General features: G+C 34.7%; 3 protein-coding genes and 3 pseudogenes across 3 annotated transcripts; 4 read left to right on the forward strand and 2 right to left on the reverse strand.

Moving 5' to 3' along the window:
• The first annotated feature begins 1,786 nt into the window (after positions 1 to 1,786).
• LOC140979166 (deoxyribodipyrimidine photo-lyase-like) lies at positions 1,787 to 7,839 on the forward strand (annotated as a pseudogene).
• Positions 7,840 to 8,484: 645 nt separating this feature from the next.
• Positions 8,485 to 10,575, reverse strand: LOC140978542 (IRK-interacting protein-like). Its single transcript, XM_073443679.1, has 2 exons — positions 10,215 to 10,575; positions 8,485 to 10,020 (listed from the first exon to the last, which is right to left on the reverse strand). The coding sequence occupies exons 1-2, from the start codon at positions 10,284 to 10,286 to the stop codon at positions 8,620 to 8,622; spliced, it is 1,473 nt and encodes a 490-aa protein (XP_073299780.1). The 5' UTR covers positions 10,287 to 10,575; the 3' UTR covers positions 8,485 to 8,619.
• Positions 10,576 to 16,578: 6,003 nt separating this feature from the next.
• On the forward strand, positions 16,579 to 20,045 carry LOC140978017 (uncharacterized). Its single transcript, XM_073442736.1, has 7 exons — positions 16,579 to 16,720; positions 17,656 to 18,120; positions 18,226 to 18,395; positions 18,471 to 18,551; positions 18,648 to 18,723; positions 18,797 to 18,889; positions 19,564 to 20,045. Exons 2-7 carry the CDS (start codon positions 17,673 to 17,675, stop codon positions 19,752 to 19,754), a joined length of 1,059 nt encoding a protein of 352 aa, XP_073298837.1. The 5' UTR covers positions 16,579 to 16,720; positions 17,656 to 17,672; the 3' UTR covers positions 19,755 to 20,045.
• Positions 20,046 to 20,408: 363 nt separating this feature from the next.
• Positions 20,409 to 24,961, forward strand: LOC140978858 (uncharacterized; annotated as a pseudogene).
• A 166-nt stretch (positions 24,962 to 25,127) lies between these two features.
• Positions 25,128 to 26,336, reverse strand: LOC140979678 (uncharacterized). Its single transcript, XM_073445182.1, has 2 exons — positions 26,199 to 26,336; positions 25,128 to 25,964 (listed from the first exon to the last, which is right to left on the reverse strand). Exons 1-2 carry the CDS (start codon positions 26,256 to 26,258, stop codon positions 25,377 to 25,379), a joined length of 648 nt encoding a protein of 215 aa, XP_073301283.1. The 5' UTR covers positions 26,259 to 26,336; the 3' UTR covers positions 25,128 to 25,376.
• A 302-nt stretch (positions 26,337 to 26,638) lies between these two features.
• LOC140979167 (chloroplast envelope quinone oxidoreductase homolog) overlaps positions 26,639 to 26,754 on the forward strand; it is a 5,025-nt pseudogene continuing 4,909 nt past the window's right edge.

A 26,754-nucleotide genomic window follows, 5' to 3' on the forward strand; every position in this document is an offset into this window, starting at 1 on the left:
ACGAGTAATATGGCAAAATATTTGGTGGGTATAATCATTAATGTACGACGACAAAACTATTTATATGCTTTGTTTTTGAAAATTTATTTATTCCTTTTCAAATGTTTCTAAAGATTTTGCTAAGGTAAGATCAACTACATATTGTCTCTCAAATAAATCTTGCTACTATTTTGCCCCAGCTGTGGTATATGTTTTCTTTTAATTTCTTTTTACGATGGAACTTACCGCTTTTATTATTTGGTTGTATTGAATAACCTTTCAAACTAACGCAGTAAAATCCAAACTATGGTAATTAGGTAAATTGTAATAGGCAAACTTTATCTAACAGATCCGCTCGAAAAAATATTAGTAAGAAAAATCGAATTTTTAATCATAATTTATTCCATGAACTTAGACATCTCTCAACAGCATGTTCACATTTATACATCTGAAATACGTTTGGACTTCACTCACATCAAATACAATTGAATTATAAAATTTGATAATTATAAGTTATGAGATCCTTTTATTTGAGTCCACGTCATATTTCTTGTGGTGGAAAAAATGTATACAAAAATTACTACGAGGGAGTATATGCCGGTAGCTCGAATAGTGCGAGTATAAATATTTGATCGTTCTAGTTTTACTGTACATAATTTTCAAAACATTACACTTTCTGGCCAAAATTTTAAATTCTAAATTTATTACAAATACATTTTTGATGACAATAATCTTATATATCAAAATTGATGAATGTACTAATCATATTATTTAATTCTTAACCTTTGGAGTAAAAAAAAGAAGAAGAAGAAGATGTTCAGTACTGTATTTTATTAAATAGTTATATATGTTTGCTTTAATGAATTTATTTAATTTGGGTGCGAGGCCGATGTTCCATACTGTTGTTTCACGTGTTTTATTGCTTTATTTGTCTTTTCGTTTCTCTAGCTTCTGGATAGTGCATGTGGAGTAATGATCTTTTCATATTATTATTACAAAAAGCCTTCTTTCTTTATGTCATCTTTACCAAATTCTTTGCTTCGTATATTTGCCTCCTATTCCAGTTTGAAAGTCAAACATCGTATTTATTTCTGTAATTAAAATATAATTAATTAACAACAAATAAATTGATCAATTTAACGCCCCAAAAAAAAAGGCATGCAAACGCTTAATCCTTGCCAATACATTACACATTTGTGAATATTACATAAATTCAGTATTATATAATGCGCTTAAGCTATTTTTCAGTGAAATAAGAAACATAAGTTGTGCAACTCCCAATGAACATCATAAGTTTGATTATTTTTATCTGATTAACGTGATTTACATGCTATAACATTAACTCGGAGATTCACCCAGTGTACATCGAAAAATAACGACAACATATTCATCATTATATTGAAAAGAAAACATAAGTGGTATCTCAGATATTAAAACATGTCAATGTGAGCCAATTAACCAACATACCAAACTCATGGCCTCTTTTTCCTTTTCCTTTTCTTTCAATTTTTTCCTTTTTTTTAATAATTTGTTGCTTATTGGGGCCGGTGAAAAGAAAGATGATATGATGGGTCATGTAATCCATATACATATACATGGAACAATGGATGGCAGAAGACGAGATATGATGGATCCATGAGATGTGTGTCAAAGATTAAGAAATCGAATTAGTAATTAATTGTGTGCAATATGAGGCCAAAATAGTGAAAAGAATAAATGGTTGAAATGATTAGGTTCGTTGGTGGTGAAAGCTAAGTTGTAACTAAGCATGAGAAGTTTGGGTTTGGTACCGGTGGAGAAATGAAGAATGCGGACACTTATTAAAGTGGGTTGTCCACTTGCCATGGAGCCAAAAGAAGGAGGCGGTGACCGGAGGAGAGTGCCGTGCTGTGCGCGGTGTGGAGTGGTTGTGCTGTGCGCAGTGGTGTGATATTGTGGAGTGTGGTGATGCGCACGGTGGGGTGGGGTGGCGTGGCGTGGAGGAGTCGGAGTTTGGAGGCGGCAGAGGAGGGTGGCTAAATTTTGGGGTTCAGTTTCGGCTTATAGATCCGCCGTGAAAAAACACCGCTGATTTGTATATAGCCCTCCAAATTCGATGCCCAGTTCTTGAAATTTCATGGCTTTCTGAACTTTTTAATTTTTTTAAAAAAAACTTAAATAAAAAAATATATTTTTCGATACGAAATCCTTATAATTAGTCTTATCAACTGCCCTTATAATTAGTTTTTGTTTTTTTAGTTAGTTTAAAATAAGTAATTGTAGGATTATCAATCGATATAACTAGTGTTAATAAAGTGACTTAAATTCTTATAAAGGCAATTATATTCTTTAAGAAAGAAAAATCTATAAACGATTTTTTGATGCTGAAAAAAAGAAGCGAAAATGAAATAATAATATTAAATAATATGTAATTAGTTGTAGCCAACTAATTAAGTTGTTTACTTCGTGAGTTGTTTGTTTGCATGACGATCGTACTTTGAGTCATAATTTAATGTGCATCAGCGTGAATTATTATTTTTATATGTTTATTTAAATTTAATCCCACGTCTCATCTCATATATTTATTTTAATAAATCTACATAATTAATTATTTAAAATCAAATATTTAAATGGATTAATTAAATAATTAAATGCATGAAAGGCGTGGAAAAAGTAGCTGCTATTATTATATAATAAGAGATTAACCATAATTAATTACATAGCATTAAATGATTATTAACACATGATAAAGTAGTATGGGTCCTCCCATAACTTACTCAAAAACTCAATTAGAAGTGAGATTCCTTTGTAGTAAAATTAATTAGATACAATAATTAATACAATGCAACCTAATCGTGGCATAATTAATACGCTTCACAATATATAATTTTAAAACTTTATTATGCTTACGGAACATAAATCAAACGTATATGTAAATCAAAATAAGAATTTTTTTAAAAATATAAATAACAAATAGTTTTAAGGAACAGCTAGCATAAAATTTGACGTGTGAGAAGTTAAAATTTTGAATATAAATATTTTTAAGAACAATAATTAATGAACTCTTAATTTTTCTAGATGAGCTATGGCCCATGGAAGAAAGCAACGGATCAAATTGTTTGGGCTTCCTATATAGATATTTTGTATAACTTGGTTTGGGCTATGGTCTCTTTAAATTTGGGCCAACCAGTAATTATAAAAGCTATTATCAGGCCCAGATGGACTCACCAGACATCATATAATAAATTGAAATATATGAATGAAAACAATTAGATAGGTATTAGAAGCCTCTTACGTGTCTTATACCACAAGTGTGAAGCTTTCAGTTTCCCTCCACTTCTTGTAGGACAACTGGGCTTTGATCCATGCCGCTTCTCAGGCCATCCAACGGGATGTGCTGGTGGCCATAGTCTTTAATTTGTTCCATCAGTTTAAGGGTGCCAAGGCTCGGCATTTTGGGTTTAAGCTGAGGGGTCTCCGTAAATTGCACTCTCGTCTTCGACAAAGTCTGAATATACACATTTTTTCTTGTTTCAGGTACGTCGCATTTTATGCGTTTGTTTATGCAAAATTTTGTGCTGTCTCCGATCCCTAGTGATAATTTATCTGCGGGCAGATCCGTAATTTGTTTGGGGTTATGTGGGGATTGAATGATTTTTCAACGTGAAACTTGTTTTTTAGAAAATTTGTTCTAAAAATTTGTTTTTTCTCATTCTTCCATCGAAAATTCGGCATTATTAGTTTAGTAAATGATCTCTAATTAATTCGTGACCAGACAACGTAAATGGGAATGGAGTTGTAGTGCGCACTGTGAACAGTAGCATGTAATTATTGTTCATACTAAAAGACTTAGTTTGATCACGTGTTTGCATTCTCATGCTGCACAAACTTTGACCTGCTTGAATGAGCTTTCAGAAATTTTAGCCAAGGTTAGGAACTTAATTGTGTTATGTTTTACTATACTTACAAGACCTTGAGCTTAAGATGTAACTTTTATCTTGTAATTTTAAGCGGTCATGGTTCATTTCACTCTAGAGCTACTTTTAAACAAGTGTTAACTAATTTTAGGTTTCTTTCCTTCTAGGAAAGTAATGAGGTGGTATAAATAGAACTAATAACTTTGTGGGCTTTATGTTATGTTTTCTGACCAAGTGGTCAATCCAAGAAGAGTTGTTTACCTTGTGCGATGTAAGAGATTTTTTTACCTTGCAATGAGTTGATATTGTAATAGATCTTCTTTGTATTATTTTTGCTGTGATTGCTGAGGAAATATGTATTAGGGTTGGTGACTTTCAACTAATGCATAGGGGTCGCTATGGATCACTTGATATCCTTGTATGCATGCATTTGAAGCTTTTTTCCCCTGATAAACATAAGACCATCGTCGAGCACTCGCTCAATTAAAATTCTAGAAACTCAAACCATTTATGTTGGTGTGTTAGGGTGCCTTTGAACTCTAATATTGGAATGACAGGAAGCAAATTAATATTTATATTATACATTTTTACTATCATCCATAGAGTTAAAAAAAATACCTAATGAAAAGAATACGCAAGTTGGCCTGTAACTGTCCATTTATGCATGAAACTTTTCTTTATTTAGTTGGACTCCCCCCCCAGTCAGTCACTGGTTGTGTGCTCATCTCTTGGATTCATCACTTGTATTAATGATTTTAGCATCATATACCTTTCTATTTGCATGTCATGTATGCATTTGAATAACTTTCACAACTCTGCGATGATTGATTTGTTTGTCGGATTGGACTGGAGGATTACTGAAGATTAATTGTTTTTCTAAGTTGATTCAATGTTTTGATTAACTTGACTTATAGGGTGAGGCTATGGACACCATTCCGAATTTCCTCAAGGAATGTGGTGCGTCACTCTTGGTAACAGACTTTTCACCTCTGCGAGAGGTTCAGCATTGGAAAGATGAAATATGCAAGAGGGTGAACGAATCAGTATCAGTTCATGAAGTTGATTCACACAATATAGTGCCTGTTTGGGTGGCATCAGATAAAGTGGAATATGGTGCTAGGACCCTGTGGGGTAAAATAAACAAAAAACTTCCCGAATTTCTGATTGAGTTTCCTGAACTCACATCTCCTAAAAGAAAATGGGCTTCCTCGAGTAAAGATTTGGATTGGGAAAACCTCATTACAAATGCTCTAAGGTGAGATACCGAGCTCCTTTTTTATTATCCGGTCTATTTAGCTTCTGTGGCTGGTGTTTATCTTACTGTACACCTAGGCAAGGAGCAGAAGTTCCAGAACTTGAATGGTGTGATCCAGGTGAAGAAGCTGCAATAGAAATACTACTGGGGAAGAAAAATGGGTTTTTGACTACAAAATTGAAAAATTATAACTCAGAAAGAAATAATCCACTCAAACCCTAAGGGCTGTCTGGCCTTTCCCCATATTTGCACTTTGGAAAGATATCAGCACAGCGTTTTGCGTTGGAGGCACGCAAAGTTCGGAAGATTTGTCCTGAGGTTTGTGGTCAAATTTCTCCATTCAAATATTGGTGTTCAAAGTTAGTAGCTTAAATATTATATGCTTTGTAAAATTTCTTCTGATAGTCTGAGTTAGTTTATTGTCATTGTTAATTATATAACAGCGACTTGTACTAAATTTAGTGCAGCAATATTGATCTAGATGCTGACTGATGTGATCTGGTGTTTCATCTCTAAAGTGTTGTCCACCTGTGTTGTTACTGATATAAAACTTTTGATGATTACTCTTTTGAAGGCAGTTGACGCATTCTTGGAGGAATTGATTGTTCGGAGAGAGCTTGCCGATAATTTCTGCTTCTACCAGCCACATTATGATTCATTACAAGGTGCATGGGAGTGGGTCGCAAGACTTTGATGGACCATGCCTCTGATAAACGGGAGCATTTCTACATGTGAGTGGTTTTCTCTTATTTGGGACTCGGTGGATTCATTTGTTATTGTTCGACTGATGATGCACAATTTTTTCTTTTATAGGAGAGAGCAATTGGAGAAGGCACAGACTGCTGATCTGGTGAGTGATAGCTGCTACTGCTGGGATTTTATTTAATTACGATGTTTTGTGCTTGTATTTCTAGTATTTAATGATAATTTTAAGTTAGAATTACCTTTACTTAGTTCATACTGCTATGTATGCATTAATGTCACGTATCTTTCTCACTGTTCCTTCCACCACATGCTTTCAGCTTTGGAATGCCGCTCAGTTAGAAATGGTTCATTTTGGGAAGATGCATGGTTTCATGAGGCAAGTCATTTTTCGAGGACCATATCTCGTGTTCTTATCTTTTATGGTTTGAAAGGTGGTTCGATGCATCTTTGTTTTCTGGTGACTGGCATCGTGACATACCTGTTATTTTCTCTTATCATGCCTTTGATTTTCCTTGACACTGCTATTTCTTGAATCTTTTGGCATTTGGATTCTTATTCTGCTATTCTGATCATGTTTGGACCTGTATCCGAGCGAGCATATGATCTTAACTAAACTTGCATAGTTGTTGTGTCAACCAAGGTGCAAGAGAGAATTGTTGGTTCTCAAATTATAACGTAAATGGCTTATTCCAGAGTATATTGAGTGAAGTGACCTTTTTCCTTTTGGAAGCCCTGAGCATGTTTTGGACAATACGTGACAAGGAACAAACTAAACTGGACCAAGGTCAGACCAGAATTAAAATTCCCTTCACTATTATCTGTGGACAATCAATGACAAGCCTTTAGCTTTCTGCTTTCATAGTTAATTAGCAAATTTGTTCTACATTAATTTTGCTTTGAGAAGGTGTTGATGGTTTAGGAATAAATGCAGGATGTATTGGGCGAAAAAGATTCTTGAATGGACTACTGGGCCAGAGGAAGCTCTTGCAATATCAATATACTTAAACGATAAGGTATTATTCATTTTGGTTGAGTACTGGTTTGTAGATGATCATCCTTTTTTATCATATGTTTCTGTTGCAGCATCAAATAGACGGCAGGGATCCAAATGGTTATGTCGGATGCATGTGGTCAATATGCGGAGTACATGACCAGGTATATCCGGTCTTTTGATTCTTTAAAGATTACCAAGTTAATTATCGCAGTTTTTTCATTCTGTTTGAAGCTAATCTATCATTGTACACACGGCTGTCACTCGTAGTAGTAGCATTACTGGTAACATCCCACATTGGTTTATGAAGCTGTTGCTAGTGCAACTTCAACTTATCAGGTAGAGTATTGCTTTGCATGGGCTTGGGGCTCGACAGCATATCTGGTATATGGTGCTGAATTTTATTTGATGTTATTGAATTGCACTCTTTTGCTGTGAGATTTTTTAGCTTCTCATTGTTGGTACTTGGGATTGGGATTACTTCCCGTTTTGGATGCCTAGGGGATGCAATTTGTGAACATATTGTGTTAGAATGAGTAAAGGTTATCCTAAATTCAAATTTTCCAAGCGTGTTATTCCAATTTAACACCATGGGTTGTTTGATGGTTATAGGGGTGGAGCGAGCGACCAATTTTCGGGAAAATACGATACATGAATTATGCTAGGTGCAAGAGGAAATTTGATGTAGATGGCTATATTGCTTATGTTATGAGGATAACAGGTGAATGCAAGAAAAGAAAAGTAGATGCCCGTCTTGATAACGCCGCAAAACAACTCAAAAGTTGAGAATTGGCTGCTTACTTGGGTGGTATAACACAGATTCGGATGCTGCATTCTGAGATTGTTTTTGTGTAAAGATGATGAAATGATTCGTGTGAGCTTCTGATTTGTATGTTGTAATCTGTAACGGCGGCTTTAGTTCACCTTTAATCTTGTCAATTTCCTTCTCGTCCACCCACCCTTTATTTTCTCTCGAAATGTATCTTCAACCTAAATTATGCGCGGATTTTGAGAACTAAACAAGTGTTGATCATTTTGTATGGAGCTACTCCACAAGAGCAGTTGTTGCTCTTGTTTTACAAGAAAGATGTCCAGGCACGTGCGTTTGACTAATCTGACGATGCCTTTAATACCCCCACCAATTATTCTTGCCCTCCCAAAACTGCCTTAGCTACATGAGTTGTAAAGTTTTGTCCACATTCCACAAATATGCACCATAAAATAAAAGTGACAGTCCCACTAACATGCCGTCACCCACCAGGCAAGCATTACTAACACATAGACAACAAAAGAACAACTTCAAATCCATACGTGGATTTCATCAAACGTCTTGCGCCAAAAGGTGCAACATTCAGCGCAATGATATTGCTATGCCAACATTTTTAGTTAATGATAATATGATGTAAATTCAAAAATTGTAATCTTGCTCAAACATCAAATTTCAATGTTCTGATTCACGTACAGTAACTAATGTTGTGGTGTGGTCGATCGTTTTATCCCAAGAATCCAACAACCCTCCTCACGAAATGCTCCATTTTGAAACTATTTGTAGATCGAATGCATGCCACTGTTTGATGTTAGCGCAGTGCCAAGCATTTTTACCATCGATCCAAAACGTAAGACTGATAAAACTAGCATATTGACCATAGTAGAGTCATGCGAACAAAGACAAGAACGGCCAAAAAACCCTTTTTTACTCGACACAATCTCGAGTATAAAATCAAATATTATACATCAAATCAAAACATATAAAAAGTTTTTCATCAATCAAGATTCTATTCCAAGTTGCATATTTAAGAAGGAGAAGGGGTTGAACCCTTGTCTGTGGAGTCCATACCGATGCCACCACCGTTGTTATAATAACTGCAAAGAACCTTGCATTTTATCACATTGTCATACACATAGAATCCGGGAGTCACCATGATTCGAATCATTGTAGGTATTAGCATTTTAACCTTATCTACATTTATGTCCTCCATGTAAATTGGATCGAAACTGACCCCTTTGTCGACTCTGAAAATGGATAAACCCGGGTGCACCGAATTAGCCAAAAGGTGCACCAGCCACACGGCTTTAGAAGCTCCGAAAAATGCTTGCAAAAGTGGTTCAGGCCACGCCCTGTTCCAACCCAACATAGCTACAATCTCACTCATTTTCCTGTCACAGAACTTGCTGAAATCTTCACTAAAATGCCTGGTTCCATTGCTCAACACCTCCTCCCATGTCAACCCTTGCAACCGAGCAAACATGGCAAAATTCGCTTCACAACGATCCATCGGATTCAGAATTTGATTCGAAGCACTCTTTTGAAACCCGATGGATTCGAAATCTTCAAAAAGTGCCCTGTTTAACAAAGCTTCCATGTAGAAATGTAAGGCTCTTGGATTTCTTGAAAATGAAATCTTTATATCATAAGGTTGGAGAAGCAACGAAATCTTATCAAACACTTTTACCCCCATTTGCCTTATCTGATGAGACAAAGCCCGGCTCAGAATCCGAACGGACGATCTTGCCTCAGAGACTAAAACCAAGAAATGTTGAATCACTTTTTCTTGATCGCCAACTTTAATACACTGATAATTCACACTAGAAGGAGACTTCGGATGCTTTTGATAATGAGAATTATTACCATTGCCACAAACTTCAAGCCCAGATTTCAAGCTATGGCAGTAAATTTCCAGCTTATTAAGCTTCTTCTCAAGCTCAGCCATTGATGACTTCAACTTAGAAGATTCAAGAATGGCCTCATCCCTCTTTCTAGTGGCTTGAATGAGCTTATTTGAGAGCTCAGCCACCGCATTCTTCAAATGCTCCTCCCTTGACACAGCGGGGCCGCCGCCCCCGCTGCCATCTGACAGCCGTGGGCTTTTCTTCCCAAGAGAACCCAAAACGGACCTCAAAATCGCATTTGGACTAACCATAGACTGCTTGAAAACTCCATTATTTTCCAAATTAGGAACCGAAAAAATTTTCTCCCGATTGCTAGGCCTGCACTTGCTGCACAAAACCCCAGTCAAATCATCACCTTCTTGCCTCTTTCTCGAAGACCCCTTGCCTCTAGTTTTCTCAGAATGCAATGGCTTCGCCTGGTGCTTATAATCACTGTTTCTTTTCTCCAAATGTTCACTTGGCGTTGTAGCTCTGAAACTGTTTAGTCCTTGCTGAAATTCCTCATCTTCATTACCCTCTTCAATCTTCATAACCCAAACAAAAAATGAAAACAAAAACAGAACCCAGAATAAAAGTCACGAATCAAAAGACATATAAAAGAAAAGATTATACGCATTCTTATCCCGTAAAAACATGATACTAGATGTGTTTCGCTCGTTTATTCAAGAAAATGAAAACACTGGCACAAAAATGTTGATGTGTAGAAGATGATACTTACAGGGGTGAAGTGAAGCGGGTTGTGAGGAGAAACGGAAGTTTTAGCGGCAGAAGCAGTGGCCATTGATGTCATTATACAAAACTTTTCCGAAATTAAACTTTACTGCGAATCATAAACTAGGAACAGACAGGTTGGAATTTTCGATAAAATATCTTGATTTTGCATGGGCACCTTTATCCTCTTTTAACTGTACAATGATTTTTGTTTAAGGTTTGTGCTTTCCCTCGGATCTTAATCTCTAATATTTTTGGATATAGAATAGATAGATTTTGAAGGTTTCAAATTGGGACGAGCGAAGCCATATACTGACGATTATTTCATCTTCATCCACCCAAATGCAGATGCAGAACATTCACTAAATGCAGCGGGTCACAGGGCTCTGCCTTTTTGGAAGATAATCCTTTGTATTTTGATTTATTTTATTTATGGTTAAATTATTAGGAAACAATTAAATTATTTATATTTGAACCAGTTTCCACCAATAATATAATATAGTAATAATATTCTAAAAACGTGAAGCAAGTTTTAAGTTTTGCAAAATTTAAATGAATTTAATATGAGATTAAAAGTAAAAAAAAAAAACTATTTTAATTTTTCTAATAAATAGACTAAATAACACACATATATGATAAATTTAAGAATAAAGTGCAAATTTTAAATACATAAATCTCAAAATTGAAAATAAAAGTTTTGACGAAGATTATGACTCATGAGTTTTTTTTTTTTTTTTTTTTTTTTGAAAACGATGATTTTTTTTTATAGGATTTTTTTGTTGGTGGAATTTGAGACGTATTGGTTTTAAATATGTTAATTTTAAATTTGAGAGAGTTTCTATAATCTCTAAATAATTTAATTGTTTCTATAATCTCTAAATAATTGAGAGAGTTTCTATAATCTCTAAAAATAAATGATTATTCAAATTTCACTTAAAAAGCAGTTTCTTTTTTTAACCCTGAATTTTGAGTAACGCGATGATTCTGATTCTTCAAATATGATTATGGTAATTTAACATCTAAATGAAAAAATTTATGAACACTTTTTACACTCCAAAATTATGTTCCTTTACATCATCAAACCAATTACCCTTCACATTAATTTATATCATCAAACCTTAATCTTTTTGTAAATACTTCAATGATTATTTAGGCCGTGTTTTGGATTTTTTTAAATATAAATAAATTGGAAAAGACTTCATTATGTAATAATTTGAAATACATTGCATTTATACAAATAGTAATTAATGAAATTGAAATACATTGAATTCTAAATCTTCCAATTTCAAAATCCACCTTCACATTTATTTAGTTAAGTCTATATATAAAATGTATGCATATTATTTTTATTATTGATTTGTTATTTATTATTATAAAACATATTAATTATTTTATAACTAAAATAATGAATCGATATGCAATACTCAATACTAGCATAATAAAGTCCACGAGTACAAATAAATATGCAGCATTGATTTCTTCACATATTTACGTCCATGTCGAGTATGTTTGCATTAAAAAGTGCAATTATTATCTGACTTCGAAAATTACATAAATTTTCGTTATATAATTTTATTTTTCTATATCTAATTTAAGTATATTAATGGTGAATTTATATTTTGGGTTTATTCTGACAACTTATATGTTTTTTTTTTAATAATATGATTTATATAATTTTTTTTTCCATTATTGATAGTTGACTTGTATGTTTTTCATTTTTGACTTTAAAAAACGATATATTCGAGTCAAAAAAGCAAAAAACGAAAAGAAAAATAAAAATTACATGATTAGAAATGAAAATTCATCGTAATCATATCAAACATGAAAAAGAAATACAAGTTACAAGATTAAAAATCTTTTTAAATCAAGAATCGATCAGACTTAGAGCTCATTTTTTTTATTTTATTAAAGACAATAATAGGTAATCATGATGAGTACTTGAATGGTGAAAACTCTGCGAGTCAAAACTAACGAACACGGCATTCAAAACATTTCACGAACTCATCAAATCAAAGAAAAGAAGTGTGCCAAAAACACTATAATCCGACTTGTACCATGTGCATTGTGGGTAGGTCCATCCCAAGCCATACGGGGGCTCCTTTGTATTTAACCATTAAGTATTAACACGCCGTTTTTATTTATCAAAACATATATGATATATTCTTTTTCTATTACAATTTGTTCGATTCAATTATTATTTTCCAAAAGCACTGAATTATAATTTGAACGGAACAAATTTATTATTTTTATCATATACTTAATAAAAAAAATGTTTATTGTAATATTTAATTTAAATAAAACTAAAGAATTTGGTCCATCAAACCCAAATCAAGTTGGTTGTTTGGCGGAACACCACATCCAAAGTATCCGATCGGGCAGGTTATTTTAAAACTAAAACGAAATAATAATAATAGAAATATACTTGTCTTTCCAAACGATTTCACTGTAATATTTAATTTAAACGTAATAAACGAATTTGATCTATCAACAATAAATTATTCTGATTCGTACCATCACACAAAGTTGTATAGAATTTAAAAAAAATTCATACGATGAGTCAACTTTAAAAAACGAATTTACTATCTGATTCGATTCATAAAAATATTATTTTTACGTTAAAAACATCATTTTTCACTCATAATATAGACTACATCGATCCGTATTAGAAAAAACTATTCTAAACGAAGTTAAGGAAATCATTTAACTTTAAAAGAATGTAGTGAGTTTTAAATGACAAGGACAATAAACCACCAATCTTATCTACCTTTAATCAAAATAAAATACGGAGTAGCCTGTTAGTTCTCCCACATTTATTTATACGGTATAGGCAACACAAATTGGAGTTTGGAAACCCACACAAACAAAAATTAAATCCATATTGTTTATTGTTGGTAGGTCACATACGAATTAAATTTGGTCGTTGAGCCATTAAATATGCACCAATTAAGTTTGCAGCACCAACGTCTCATTTAATTACTCCTTACCGATATATATGAGAAATCACCAAACCTCTGACTTTCTAATATCTACGCGAAATTTTTTTAAAAAAAAAAAAAAAAAGTAAGTGGAGATAGTTAAGCTCCAGGCCAAAAAAATTGGGGAAAATTGTGTACAATTACCGGCACCAGCTTTTCATTGAATTTTATAGTTTATATTTGTTTGTTTGTTTTTTTAAAAATTGTATAATAATAACAATAATAATTAAAAAATTAAATAATGGATCTAACAAATCGGGCATGACATAACTTTTTTCATACGCAAATCATGTCCTCCAAGTCATTTTGCAGAAATATATTTATCCCTCTTAATTCATTCAATACTCGTCTACCTTCAAAATTAATGAGCGTCAGCGTCAAAGTCGTGGAATAGTCTTCATCTCGAATTGATTGAAATCTCCTAGTATTAATATATGTATGTATTGTACGTATGTATACTTCATTCGAGTTCCAATAAACATTCTTTGCTTGGATTGGTACATAGATAAGTTTAGAGGTGTGCTGTTGCTACGCAATAATTAATGCAATAAAAATAGTAGTAATAAATTCATGTACATATTGATCAGCTTACTAATGATAAACTCGACAGGTCTGCCCCTCCATTCCATATTGTGACCGTACGCTAGCTAACTCGTTTTGGTTGTAAGCTAATGTGACCCTAGCCCATAGCAATAGATACCTTTGCATTAACAAATTTAATAACCATTAGAGATTAGAATTTTGCAATTTTTTGTTTGACGTATTTGCTTATTTCTAACTTAATAATAATAATAATATGTGTTATCAAAATTTGCTTTTAGTTTATGTAACTTTAAAAATCATGTTGTAGGCACTCGTGTTCACCTATCTCACGCCCATAAGCATCGGAGTTTGTCAACAGTAGAGCCCCAAGCAACGGATAAACGTGAGGGGTTACATATGCTTGAGTACTGCTAGATCAGACTGTTAGGATTATGAATTCGAAAATGAACATGCCTTCTTTTTTTAATTGTCTCGTATCACTGTATGGTCATTAGTCTTACATTTTTTTGTTGCTAGCGTTGTGATCTCCACCAGAAATAAGTTTTACACATTAAGATATGATGTCTCTCATTTACGACTCACCTAGACAACAATATCAAATGACAACATTAGCAATTTAACTTATAAGAACTTCTCATGAGATCACAAAGTCCAATAATTTTCACATAAGAACATTTAACTAGAGCCGTCGAAATGAGGTGGCTCTGTCCGCTGTCACACCAAATTGTGGGTTGTGGGTCGTCCCATCCTGCTCACTCGTTTAGACGCTCTTCGCATAACCCCACATTATTATAAGTACTTAGGGATGTCAATGGGTCCGGGTTTTACCCAGACCCGCAATGGACCCGCCCCATCTGGGGTGAGTTTGAGCATACTAAATGGGTCATGGGGTGGGTCTCGGGTCCAATTTTTGAAACCCGTCTGGGTATGGGGCGGGTCGTGGGTCCTATAATACCCGCCCCATATATGTGAATATAAATTGATGTACTCGCGAAGATGGTTGTGAGGTGAGCTTGAATGTAAATAAATCACATTTTTATTTTATTATTGTACTTTCATTTTAATTTTGTTACTGTACTTTCTCTCTTTGAATTACATTTTTTTATGTTTTTAAATTACAGTTTTATTTTTTCAATGTACTTTATCTCTTTAATTTTGTAAGTAATTATTCAAGTAATTTAACAACTTGTCCTACCATTCTTGATGAAGAGGAAGATGATCCTGAAGAATGTGTCTGAAAGATTGCTTACTCGCTGATTTTACATTGATCTGTTTAAGTTCTGTTATGAGTTATTTTTGGGGATATCAAATTTTTTTTTGCAGAGCTAGTAACTCTTTTTTTATGTAATTCATTATGTCGTAAAAATACTTTGTTTGTTATTATTAAGTGTTGTCGAATACATGAATTAGTTTTATACTGTGTTGTATTTAGAGGCTTGTTTGTTTCATAATTCAGTCATGCGATAAGAAGATTACTGTTTTTATTTAAAAAAAAATATGGGTCTCATAGGTCTCGCGGGTCTACCCGGCCCCATTTCGTATTCGGGGTGGGGTGGGTCCAAAGAATATTTAACCGGGGTGGGACGGGTAATGGGTCAAAGTTTTATTTATGGGACGGGTCTTGGGTTTAGCCATACCAATTTCCCTTAAATTCAACACTAAGGACACCCACAGTGGGTGTAAAAGGGGTGTTATAACACCCCTTTAACACCCACTCTCCAATGTGAGTGGGCATTATAATGATTAATGAGAGAGGGTGTTGGAACGCCCCTGTGTCAGTTTATTTTTTTAAAAAAATTGCACATTTAGCGACGGTTTTATAGATTTGCTGACACGCGGGTCCCACATGTTTTGAATTATTTTAATTATATTTTAAATTTAATTTATTTTCTTTTATTTTTATGCAAGTGTTATTTATTATTATATGTTGTACCGTTTTATTTTAAGTTTATAATAAATTTTTAATTTTAAGTAAATGACACCCATAAAATTAAATTATTTTACGTACTGAATATATAAAAACAAATTATTATTAATATAAAATAATAATAATTTAAATTTCTTAAAAAATTTGAAATTGAATTTATTTAATGTTAAATAAGAATAAGATGAATGAGTGGACAGCGGGACCTACAAATAATGAGTGTGAATGTTAAAATGAATTTGAGAGAATAGATGTGTTAATGTAATATGTATATGACATATAGACTCTATGATTTTTGACGAGGTGGGTGTTACTGCGGGTGCTGTATGGGGAGGCTTGTTTTGCTTCCTCGTGTCTCAAATTTTGCCAGCTTCGAGTCAATAAATGCGACGTAGCTGCATCGTCATTTGTGCTTCCTCGTGTCTCAAACTTTGCCAGCTTCGAGTCAATAAATGCGACGTAGCAGCATCGTCATTATTATTAGTGTCTAATCTCTCTTCCATACAAAAAAATAATCATGCTTTAAGTTAAGATTAGTGTTTTTTAATGTTTCCTACATTTTTTTTAAAAAAAATAGATATATAAAAATATCTATGTTTAACGCTTCGAATTTCCTCTCCATGCAATCGATTTGGATGATTTACAATTTGCAGTGATATATAAACACATTATATAGTTATTGAAATAGTCACAATAAAATATAAATTCCACACATAAATTTAACAACTTGCATTATATTTAATTTAATTATGCGAGGAGTAATACAATCTTTTTGGAAAATAAAATGTTCGAAAACTTGCCGAGAGACGCACTACTGCCTTGTTCCACAAAAAATATACAAGTTAGGCTCATAGCGGGCTGACAGCCCAAATAATGGTCGCGGGCGGCCATTGCTAAGAGCCCAAGGAGAGCCCACACTGGCAGTCTAGAACGTTCCGTACAGCACTTCTCCTCACGGGCGTCATAAAACGTATGCTTTTGGTTGACAGCCATTCCCATTCATCTTTTATTACTTCGTTCTATTTCATCCTCAATTTGCTCTACAAATTCGGGAATTTCACCAAATTTTAGGTTCGATTTTTCTTCATAAATTCGGCGATCATTCAATTGTTTTTAAATTTTGTGCTCTCCTTGCGATCGGGAATGAATTTATGCTTTTTTTTTTCGTTGTAGAGTTTATATTTTCTCGCGAAATTTTTTTATTTGATTGCGAGCTGGCGTCATCTCAGTGAGTGATTTGTATATTTATGTATTTGGTTTACCTAAATGGTTCTAGAGTAACTTGGAAACTCAAGTTCTGCTGGAATTCGGTTGTCTGATTTAGGGTTTCTTTCAACGAATGTTTTGCATTTGAGATTGCGTAGTGATCTCTTCTATATAGAATCAAGGGAGTCGCGATGCTTATCTTGCACTTTACGGTCCTTGAATCGAATTTCTTGAATTTAAACCATATTTCAGATGAGTATGACTCGAAGAGAGGCTCTGAATCTCTCTCTATTTTTTTTTATCGCTTCCCTGCATTATTTTCAACTTTCAAGGATGACTGTTTTCTAGGCTTGAACAAGCGTTGAAATTTGCCAGTTATTCAGAAACTGAAGAGTTAAACATAGTGAAATTGTTTTCACGCGTAATAAAGAGTTCCAGCTGTTTTAATAATCTGCTATCATTTTGCTTTTGACTGTTGCGTGCTATCTATGTATGTACAATGACCCATGCCATCCTTAGGCATATTGTATAGGAGCGTGGTTTTCGCTTGATTGAACTGTAGATTCTGTTCTTTGTCCATTTTATAATTCGTTGAACATTTTTTGTTTTTTGCTGTGATAAAAACATTTTTGTTTTGTTTTTTTGCTAAGAACTTTTAGTTTATTGCGTCTTTTTCTTTAATAAAAAATTACTGCATCTTTTATGGTGAATTTTGTGCTGCATTAGGTTCTTGTGTCGAGCTCCACGTGATTTTCAGTTATTTTGCCTCATCGTCTTTTTTATTTGAACTACTTCTTCAGGGAAGCACAAATTCAAAATGCAGGGAGGGAGAGACCCATTCTTTGGTTTTGGCGATCCTTTTGGTAATTCCAATGGTTTTGGTGGCTTTGGAGGTCCGAGGAGTATGCTATCTGGTTTCTTTGGGGGTAGGGATCCATTTGATGACCCCTTCTTCACACGTCGTGGAAGTTTATTTGGGTCTAGCTTCTTTGGGTCTAATGGAAGTCCATTCATGAATTTACCTATTGGAGGTCCATTCATGGATTTACCTAGTGGCGGTCCATTTATGAATGAAAATTCTTCTGGGTTTCTTGATCATCAGCCTTCCATGTCCAACAAATCCAAAGGACCAGTTATTGAGGAGCTGACTTCTGGTGATGAGAAAGACGAAAATGAAAGCGAGGAGCAGAAAAAAGTTAATCCTAGGAAGCATGGTAGATCAAGCAAAGAGCCTATCGTGGATGACCCAGATGATGAAGCTAATGGTATGTTGTGTTTTGTGCTTCTTTAATGCCAATCAATTTGGTTGATCATTATGGTTCACGGACTGATCTAACTTACTGTTACTTTACTTTTTTTTGTGCTTGCAGAGAAAAAGGGCAAGTATATGGCTCATAAAAACAATATAAACCTATTGAACCATGGAAGGCCACGACCTCAAACACAAAGTTTCACTTTTCAGAGCTCTACTGTTACTTATGGTGGTGCTAATGGTGCATATTACACCTCTTCTAGTACTAAGAGGGCTGGGAGTGATGGAGTAAGTGCAGTTACTAGCCATGTCTATTTCATTCCTAATCTTGTTGAGGGGTTGACCTGACTTCTATTTATTTAGTTGAGTTTGGAAGAATTTAAAGAAGCTAATTCCTCTACTGGTCAAGCGACACATAGGGTCTCTAGAGGCATTCATGAAAAGGTACCATTTCTACATCCTTGAAAGTCTTGCGCACTTCTAGAATTCAATTGATTCTGCTTTCTGAAATGTCCGTTGAAATTTTGCATTGTGCCTTAGGGTCATTCCATGACTCGAAAATTGAAGTCTGACGGTCATGTGGACACAATGCAGACTCTGCACAATCTTAATGAAGGTAGCTTAATTCTTTTTGGTTGGATGTGTTGCCATTAAGGCTCTTATTACCATTGATCTTTTGTTTTCCTCAGATGAACTTTTTGGTTTCGAAGAAGCATGGTCAGGAAATGCTAAAAAGCATCTCCCTGGGTGGAGCGAAAAACTTGCTTTACAAGATACTATGGGTAACCTCCTATCACATTTACGATTAGACATTTTTAGCTTATTTTCAGCGTGTTCTTCGAATGAAGTGAAAATGCTGTGAAGAATATACAAGGTGCGAAATGATATCTTCTCTATATGTAATTTACTATGAGAAGGTTTTTTTCTCTTCTATTTGCGACATTTTTAGTGTGTACGTGGAATCACTTTTTTCAGTCGGTACAGTGCACTGGTTGAATTAAAGTTTTTACATTTTGATGTTTATATTTGCAGTGGGAACTGCTGATTAATTGGCTCGTAATTTCGCTTCTGGTTCTGATTTTTCCATGAAGCAATCGTATTTTATGGCTATTTTTTTCCAAATATTTATTGTCCAATCTAGCTATGATGATTAAGCGACTATTCCCTTTCAATATTACTGTCGAACATGGGTTTTCTTCAACGTATTTTACTGGCCGACGGAATTGTAGAGATGACATAGATATGACTATCTACAGTAATAAATAGTAAATTACACTAATTATACTACGTATACACGTTCAAACACCTCTCTGGGGGATCTTCTACATACCTACCAATTTGTGTTATTCGAACACTGACTTCATAGTTGGGCTGCTGTCATTTGTGGTTTGTATTATGATCTCTAGATAACCTAGAAGTTTATTACTCATAGCTTTGTTCGTTGTTGAAACTTCAGCATCTGGAAGCACTCAGCTGCCTCAGAATCGTGGAGGCTGGGCTCTTCCTTCAACAGAAAGATCAAGTAATGTCCGAAGCTTAAAACCAGACAACGGACGTGGAGCAGGCCTGCCTCATCAAATGAAGAAACGTGCTAATGATGGAACTGGCTCATCTCGTTATAGATCAAATGAAACTAATAGGCATTAGGACTTTCAAAAAGGTTCCCTTTAAGACCACAAAGGGGATGGATCCTTTCAATCTCTGAACTCTCCACTTCTCATGAGACTATGGCTACTGTTGGTGTCCTGTTCATGTTTTGTTGATGGTTGCCGTTGGTTTTTGTTCAGTCTTTTATCTGTAATGTACTTTTGGTGTTCGGTGACTGTAACAGGTTCAGCGTTGGATTTATACACGATCGTTACAGATGATTAGGCTTTTACTATTGTTTATACTGATGCAACCTCTATGAAGATTCAACTTTGATGTTTAAAATCTTTAGGTAGTATTTCTAAGAGTTTATTTAAGTGTTTTTGATGTTAGTCAATTGAACGTTTAGAAATTGTGTCAAGGAGTTGAGAAATATTTCAAGTAGGTTTTTGCAAATATTACTTTAATAATTTGAGCTTCATGTCTTGAAAATTTGTGTAGTGTTACTGTTTTTTAAGAAACGAGAAAAGCTCATTAGATGTGTTGCGCAAAGAAGCAATTATTCTCATCTCTGATTATAAAGTATATACATGTATTGCAGTGTTTTCAGAACCTACTGACCGGTCGGTTCGATCGGTAACCGATGGCCTTTTACCGGTGGTTCAAAACGAGTGGGAACCAGTAAATCGGTCGGTTTGTAGTATTCGGCCGACTTCTGAATTTATTTAGAAAGAAAAAACCGATTTCATTCTCTCATATAAATAATACTATCGTTTGTCGCTCAGTTTCCGATCCCCAACTCTCTCAAGTACCGCCACCTTTCGCCACCCGTTAATTGACATCATATTTGGAGAGCTCTCGACACCTGCTTTTTATTGATATCTCGACACCTGCTTTGACAAGAGTCAACTTCTAAACCTTCTTTTTCCTGAATTTGTGTTGAATTTTTAAGAAAACGGTCGATTTACAGTGTTGATTTGCAGATACGGAATGATTAATTACGGGCCTTAGTTTTTTCCTTATACATTAATTATCAATTAGATTGTTCCGAATGTAGGTGGTATCATGATTACTTATGAATAAGATTGTTGGGGGATATTTAGTTGATTTTTTGAGATTATGCACCAAAGTTCGGGATTAACACGGAATTACGTTATTACATTTTCAAATTTTCATTACAAGTTTGACTGTGAATGTGAATGTGAATGTGAATGTGAATGTGAGGAAGGACGTTGAATATAGTATCCAATCTCACTTACCAAGACCAGCATCTCGAATTCAATTACCATTTCAAGGAACCCCTTAGATTAAAAAAATCCCAAAAAAAGAGTGGAAAAAATTATTGCAGATTCTCAGTTCATCTTCAGAGTAATTGGGGTTAGCAGCAAACCTATAAACCAGTCAAATGGCAGCAATCAGAGCCACAGCCTATACAATGGTTGCTCGAACGATATTCCACCCAACTCCCCGTTCTCAAATCTCCTTTCGTGTGTTCCCGATCACGGGTTTCACTTCGGTCGACTGTCGTATCACATACGGCTGCTGTGCCGTGCGGTGCGCGGCTACGAAGTCTGGAGGGAAGGATAATAAGTCTCCGGCTCGGTTGGCTGAGGTTCAGCGGCTTCTGTACCAAGCTGAGGAAAGGTATAAAGCTGCTGGAGGCGGTGTAGAGCCAATCCCGAAGATCACCCTTGGTACCGTTTTTTATTGTACTTTTTTTAGGGATTGACTAGTTTTTACGCTATTTGCTAACTTAGGAAAATAATTTTGTTTTTGTGTAGCTGCTATTTTCGATTTATGGATGTAACTTAAGTTCATTCGGCACTCAATGGCTGAAGATGAATGTGTGTTGTGGCTGTTTAGTGTGGTAATTTAAATCTGGACTTTATTATTGGTCATTTTTACTCAGCAAATTTAAAATGACTGGCTTGGATTGTGCTTGTTTAGAATTGCATCAGAGCTTTTAGAACTACTCGTACTTCATCCGATTATGTTTATGTTCAAACCATGTAGTTGCTTGACCCTTGTATTTCTGTGAAAGTCCCAGACTGTAAGAAACGCTTTATCAGCAGGTCATCCGATGCTCATGTTCATTGAGGTTTTCTATACATCTGATTGTTATGGTGAATTACTTACGTGAAGCAACATAATTTCAATAGTAGAGGAGAACAAACGTTTCTGGGAGAATGTCAAATGTTTTAAAAACATTTGTTAGAAGCACTAGGCACATAGGTATAGTAGAGTTGAGGTGTAAGGTGCAAGTACACGCTCGCTTTATTTGAATGAATTCTCTAGGAACTACAGCTGTGCCTGTGCCATATATAGAATGTTCGGTTCTTGTTACATCTACATTGGAACCAGAATCAGTGGTTTCTGAATCATGACCAGGGCTTTGATCTGTCTCTTAGCATGTTTTTAATAGATCTAAATTATCCTATTTATTTATATATTACCGACAATTGTAAGACCTAAAATTTATGTTGATTGTCGAAAAAGAATTGTCTAGGGCTACTAAGCATTCTAGTGGATGGATATGCATGCTCTGAAACTATGGTCATATTTTTAAAATCCTTATTATGCAAAAACCCATATATTTTAACCCAAAAAAATTCCCATAGATTTCATTAAGTTGGTCTTGAGTGGCCTTTGCATAACCTCTATGTGTAGGCCTCGAATGTTAGTTCAATATGTATATATATCTTGGTCTCCTATTTACATATGAGAAGGCTTGTTAAATTTTAAATTTTACTATCAGGCATCTCTCATGAGCTCTAGCTTTTCAAAAAAGTTGTTTGTACTTTGTAATAGCTACTATTCCATAATTTCTCTAGCTATGGTTTCTTCCGACAAAACCGGTTTTCTAACATTTGTTTCTGATATGCTTGAGTCGCATGCTGATTATCTTAGAAAATGAGGACACATGGATTACTCAACTTGTCTAGCTAATTCAGATCGTGTTACAATAAGCTATGCAAGGAGTGGTGGGCCTGGTGGTCAAAATGTCAACAAGGGTATGTGATGCCTTTTATTTCGTTGTTTCTATGTTTAATCAGCAAATCTTTTTTCCGTTGAAGTCACTAATTTCTTTTCACTTTTTTCACTTGCAGTGAATACCAAGGTCGATATGCGTTTTGATGTTAAAAATGCAGATTGATTAAGTGAAAGGGTGAGGGAGAGGATAATGCAAATGGTGAGTTCTGGTGTTTTATTTTTATGTTTAACATACTTGCTTTTCGCTTAGATTTTTACTTTATTTCTTTGGGATTTTTGGCACCGATGATGTGTTATCCTGCATTATGCTTTCTCGTACATTTCGCAGTGGCATGAAATTTATGGTTGCTCTTGGTTTGCTTATGTCCAAAATTAGTATCTTCACCATGCAAATTGAAAACTTTCTGGTTATTCCTTAGTGACTTAGCCTTTTCCTTGTAAATATAACCTCACCCACTCTGCTTTGCATCTCAATTTTCTTTTCTTTGCTCTTCCTGGTACGATTTACTTTTTCATCTGTTATAGAATGTTACTGTGCATTAAAACACCATCTTATTAACACGTCTGAACGTTTTCTGAAGCTCCAAGAATATTTGATATGTTTATAACTAATTCATGACGATTAAAAAACTTCTATTTTTTAGTGAACTTTATCGTTTTTGGGCTTTAAGACATTTGCTTTAGATGTGCACTATTTTTAGTATTTCAAAAGGCAACTATATGTGTAACTTCGTATTCTGTATGACTCTGGACAATATATGGTTATATACTTTTACAGTTGCATCCTTTATGCAGTGTAAATGGTTTCCATGCATTTTGCATTATTTAAATTAAGTTTTCTTGCTATCCTCGACTTTTTCGTATATTTGCAGGAGAAAAACCGAATCAATAAAGATGGGGAGATCTTGATTTCTTCAACGAAGACTAGAACTCAAAAGTTATAATTTACCCACTGGTCGATTTTTCTGCTTTTTCTTTTATTTCTAAAGCAAATGTTTACTCGTCTTTTGTGTTTGTAGAGGCAATACGGAACATGCTTTGGCAAAATTACAGGTATTCACTTACCAAAAAATGAAACTACAGTACATGTAGTAAATAAAGTATAAACGAATTTAATTTTTTGTGGCAATAAAAATTCGGACACTGAAGTCTCATGGAAACGTATGGCTATACCTCTGGTGTTGAATGATGGTTTCAAGCGCAAATTATACATACGTATTTTAATAATTTCTGAAAGAATGAGGCAGGAAATCATCGATGCTGCTTCGTATGTCCCTCCACCACCTACAGAAGAGAGAGTTACAAAGATTGCCAAATTGTAAGATTGCCAAGTTGTAAGACTTTTTCTTTCAAAAAACCATTTTCCTTTGTCTTTCAGTTTCTCAGATCAATATACACATTACATTTATCATCCAGTGTGTGGTAGTTTGATGTGGGCAGGGGTGGTCAGAAAACTGATCAGTCTGTGAGTGGACCTAGTTGAGGCAAGTAGGAGCAATCAGTCTCATAAAATGAAAATAAAAAAACTCGAAATTTCATACCTTCGAAAGATAAAGATACAAGTTTTGGACTACCTAGACACATCAATTTCATACTAACCAAATAAAATATTTGGCCCTTGATTGAAAAGTTTTCTGTACATCCTTTCTAGACTTGTCCATTTTTTGACTGCGAGATTTTCCGTATTATTCTCATGTAATCATCTTTCTGTAATTTGGATTCGCGCGAAAAGTGATTGAACTTTGTCATCAATAGGTCTGCAATTGGGGAGCAGAAACGACTGGACAACAAGAAAGCACAATCGCAAAAGAAAGCAATTAGAAGTCGTCGAGTTAGCTGGGACTGATCAGATGAAGCATAAAGAATCAGATATCGAAACATTTACTTGCCCAAGGTTCAGCTATTCATTTATTTTAACAGTTTAGTTCCCTGTACCTTTGCTACAGCCTACGGTTTCACGCACTTGTTTCTTCTCAGCTGCAGATCAAACTAGAAATATTGATTGATTGATGAAAAAGGCATGCAGCAGATGCAAAGTTACACCTGATGAGTGTGGAAGGAAATTATCAAGAATCGAAGTAAATTTGCTTCGCTTTAAAGAAAACAGATGTTGCTTTTGATTGGATTTTGAAGTTTGCGATGTGTTTGAATAGTTGGTACACTTTTTTTTTTTGCCTTTCATGTTGATATAAAATTTATATTGCAGAGAATATACGCTTGTGACGTCTGGTCTCGGTTTCTATCTCGAACATCTCTAACATGCAATGAAGCTTATATCAAATTCTCTCTTTCTCAACTACTAGTTCGCAAGATGAATATGTATATTCAGTAGATTAAATATGATTAAAAATGAATATAGTTGGGAGTGCTTGCAGCCATATTCAGCATTGATTCGAGTAAGTAATTGTAAAGTAGGAGGTATAGTTGAAGTAGTAGATCAGAGATAATGAGATGGGTAAATTAATTTCATACGAGAGAACATTTTAATGTTATAGATTAGATTTCAGGTAGACGGTGTATATGCTAATTTGGGATCAAGACTCATTCTATAATTATGTAGGCAGTGTAGCCTCATATGAAGATAACTGGCCATAGATCTACATTCTAGATTTCATTACTTAAATCTATTTTCTTTATTCAGAAAACTAAAAGGAACAAACAAAAGTGGCATCCCCCTACGCCAAGAACCATTTATTTCCTGAATACGAACTCCTCCCCAGACTTCCGATCAACATGTTTAATCCAGCGGCTCTTTCCATTCCTTCTGTCCAACTCTCCGCCCCTTGCCCCCACGTGGGCCATATCCAACCCTTGCCCCACAGGCAAAAACACGGAGCGCACGATTCTCGACTTTTGGTCAAGCACGCCACGCCACCTGAAATCTGATGCGACTCTAGAACTAGCATTCTTGCGCATCAAAACAGCCCCTTTATGCCCTAGCTTAGCCACCCTCAATATTCTTGCGAATTCTCTGACGCTACTATCCACTACCAAGAAATCAATACCTTTTAAACCTTCCATGGCCTCTTCTGGCTCCCCTACTATCATTTCTGCTGAATGACCAGATCTGGTCATTGTTTCCACATATTCGGACTTGGACTCCTCGTTTGGAACTATACAAACATGTCTTCCTTTTGTATGGTTTCTCGCTATTGAGAGGCCTACGCTTGTGGAGATTACACCACCTCTTGACCATGTCTCGACGATTAATTTCGCATCCCACCCGGCCGCCATGGCTGATACAAACTCTGCGACGCTTGATTGTTTGAAAAGTTCAGACTACAATCAAATAACGAATAATTAATCCAAGAAACATCACAAGAAAAAGTATCCTTTTGTTTCAACATCAAAACATAGAACAAATTTGAGATTTTGTACGAGGAATAATGACAGCTTGGTCTATATCTCGAGGGAAATACTTGCACTTTTTAGAAAATTTACATTCGAGAAGTTAAAGAATTTAACGCCTGCATGCTTGTTCGTAGTACTGAGACCTTCCATGATTATACTTACTGATTTTACGGTTTCAATATAAGCTTTTGATGCTGTTTCTGGAGACCAAACTAGCTTCATATCTTATTCTTCTTGTCGCTGCCTTTCTTGTTTGCCTTAATTAAAAGAGAAGATGCTTAAAATACAATAAGATTTGGTTCCAAAGTGGCTTTTTAAATTAAAGAAAAGGAAAAGAAAATTATGTACATGTCAATGTCGAAAGGGTTGACATTAATCCAGGCAAAACCAACGTGTAGATTTATATTGCAATTTTTTTTTTAAATTTTTTCGGGGTAGCTGACCAAACTGAATTTTATATAAAAGTTTGTAAACCGTTATATTTTTATCCGCAACCTTTGATATAATACATAGGTGATTACATTTTTTTGTTAAAATATAAATTTATTGTTGTTAGAGCTTTTGGGGTGAATAAATTTTAACATGATATCGAAATAGAGGTCATGAATTCGAATGTCTGTATACCAATTGTTCTTGGATGATTCTTCGAAGCATTTACCGAATATTTTACTAATCGACTAGTTTTTAATTCAAGCATTTTTAATATATATATCTATAT

The sequence above is a fragment of the Primulina huaijiensis genome, chromosome 6 (genome assembly GCF_012295235.1).
Source record: "Primulina huaijiensis isolate GDHJ02 chromosome 6, ASM1229523v2, whole genome shotgun sequence".
NCBI lineage: Eukaryota > Viridiplantae > Streptophyta > Magnoliopsida > Lamiales > Gesneriaceae > Primulina > Primulina huaijiensis.

Excerpts from the sequence above, each read along its gene's own strand:
- LOC140978542 (XM_073443679.1), bottom strand. The coding sequence starts at position 10,286 with ATGACATCAATGGCCACTGCTTCTGCCGCTAAAACTTCCGTTTCTCCT. Across the intron at positions 10,021-10,214 it reads ACCCGCTTCACTTCACCCCT|ATTGAAGAGGGTAATGAAGA; the intron begins GTAAGTATCATC and ends TGGGTTATGAAG.
- LOC140978017 (XM_073442736.1), top strand. The coding sequence starts at position 17,673 with ATGCAGGGAGGGAGAGACCCATTCTTTGGTTTTGGCGATCCTTTTGGT. Across the intron at positions 18,121-18,225 it reads CCCAGATGATGAAGCTAATG|AGAAAAAGGGCAAGTATATG; the intron begins GTATGTTGTGTT and ends TTGTGCTTGCAG. Across the intron at positions 18,396-18,470 it reads AGAGGGCTGGGAGTGATGGA|TTGAGTTTGGAAGAATTTAA; the intron begins GTAAGTGCAGTT and ends CTATTTATTTAG.
- LOC140979678 (XM_073445182.1), bottom strand. The coding sequence starts at position 26,258 with ATGAAGCTAGTTTGGTCTCCAGAAACAGCATCAAAAGCTTATATTGAA. Across the intron at positions 25,965-26,198 it reads ATATTGAAACCGTAAAATCA|TCTGAACTTTTCAAACAATC; the intron begins GTAAGTATAATC and ends ATTTGATTGTAG.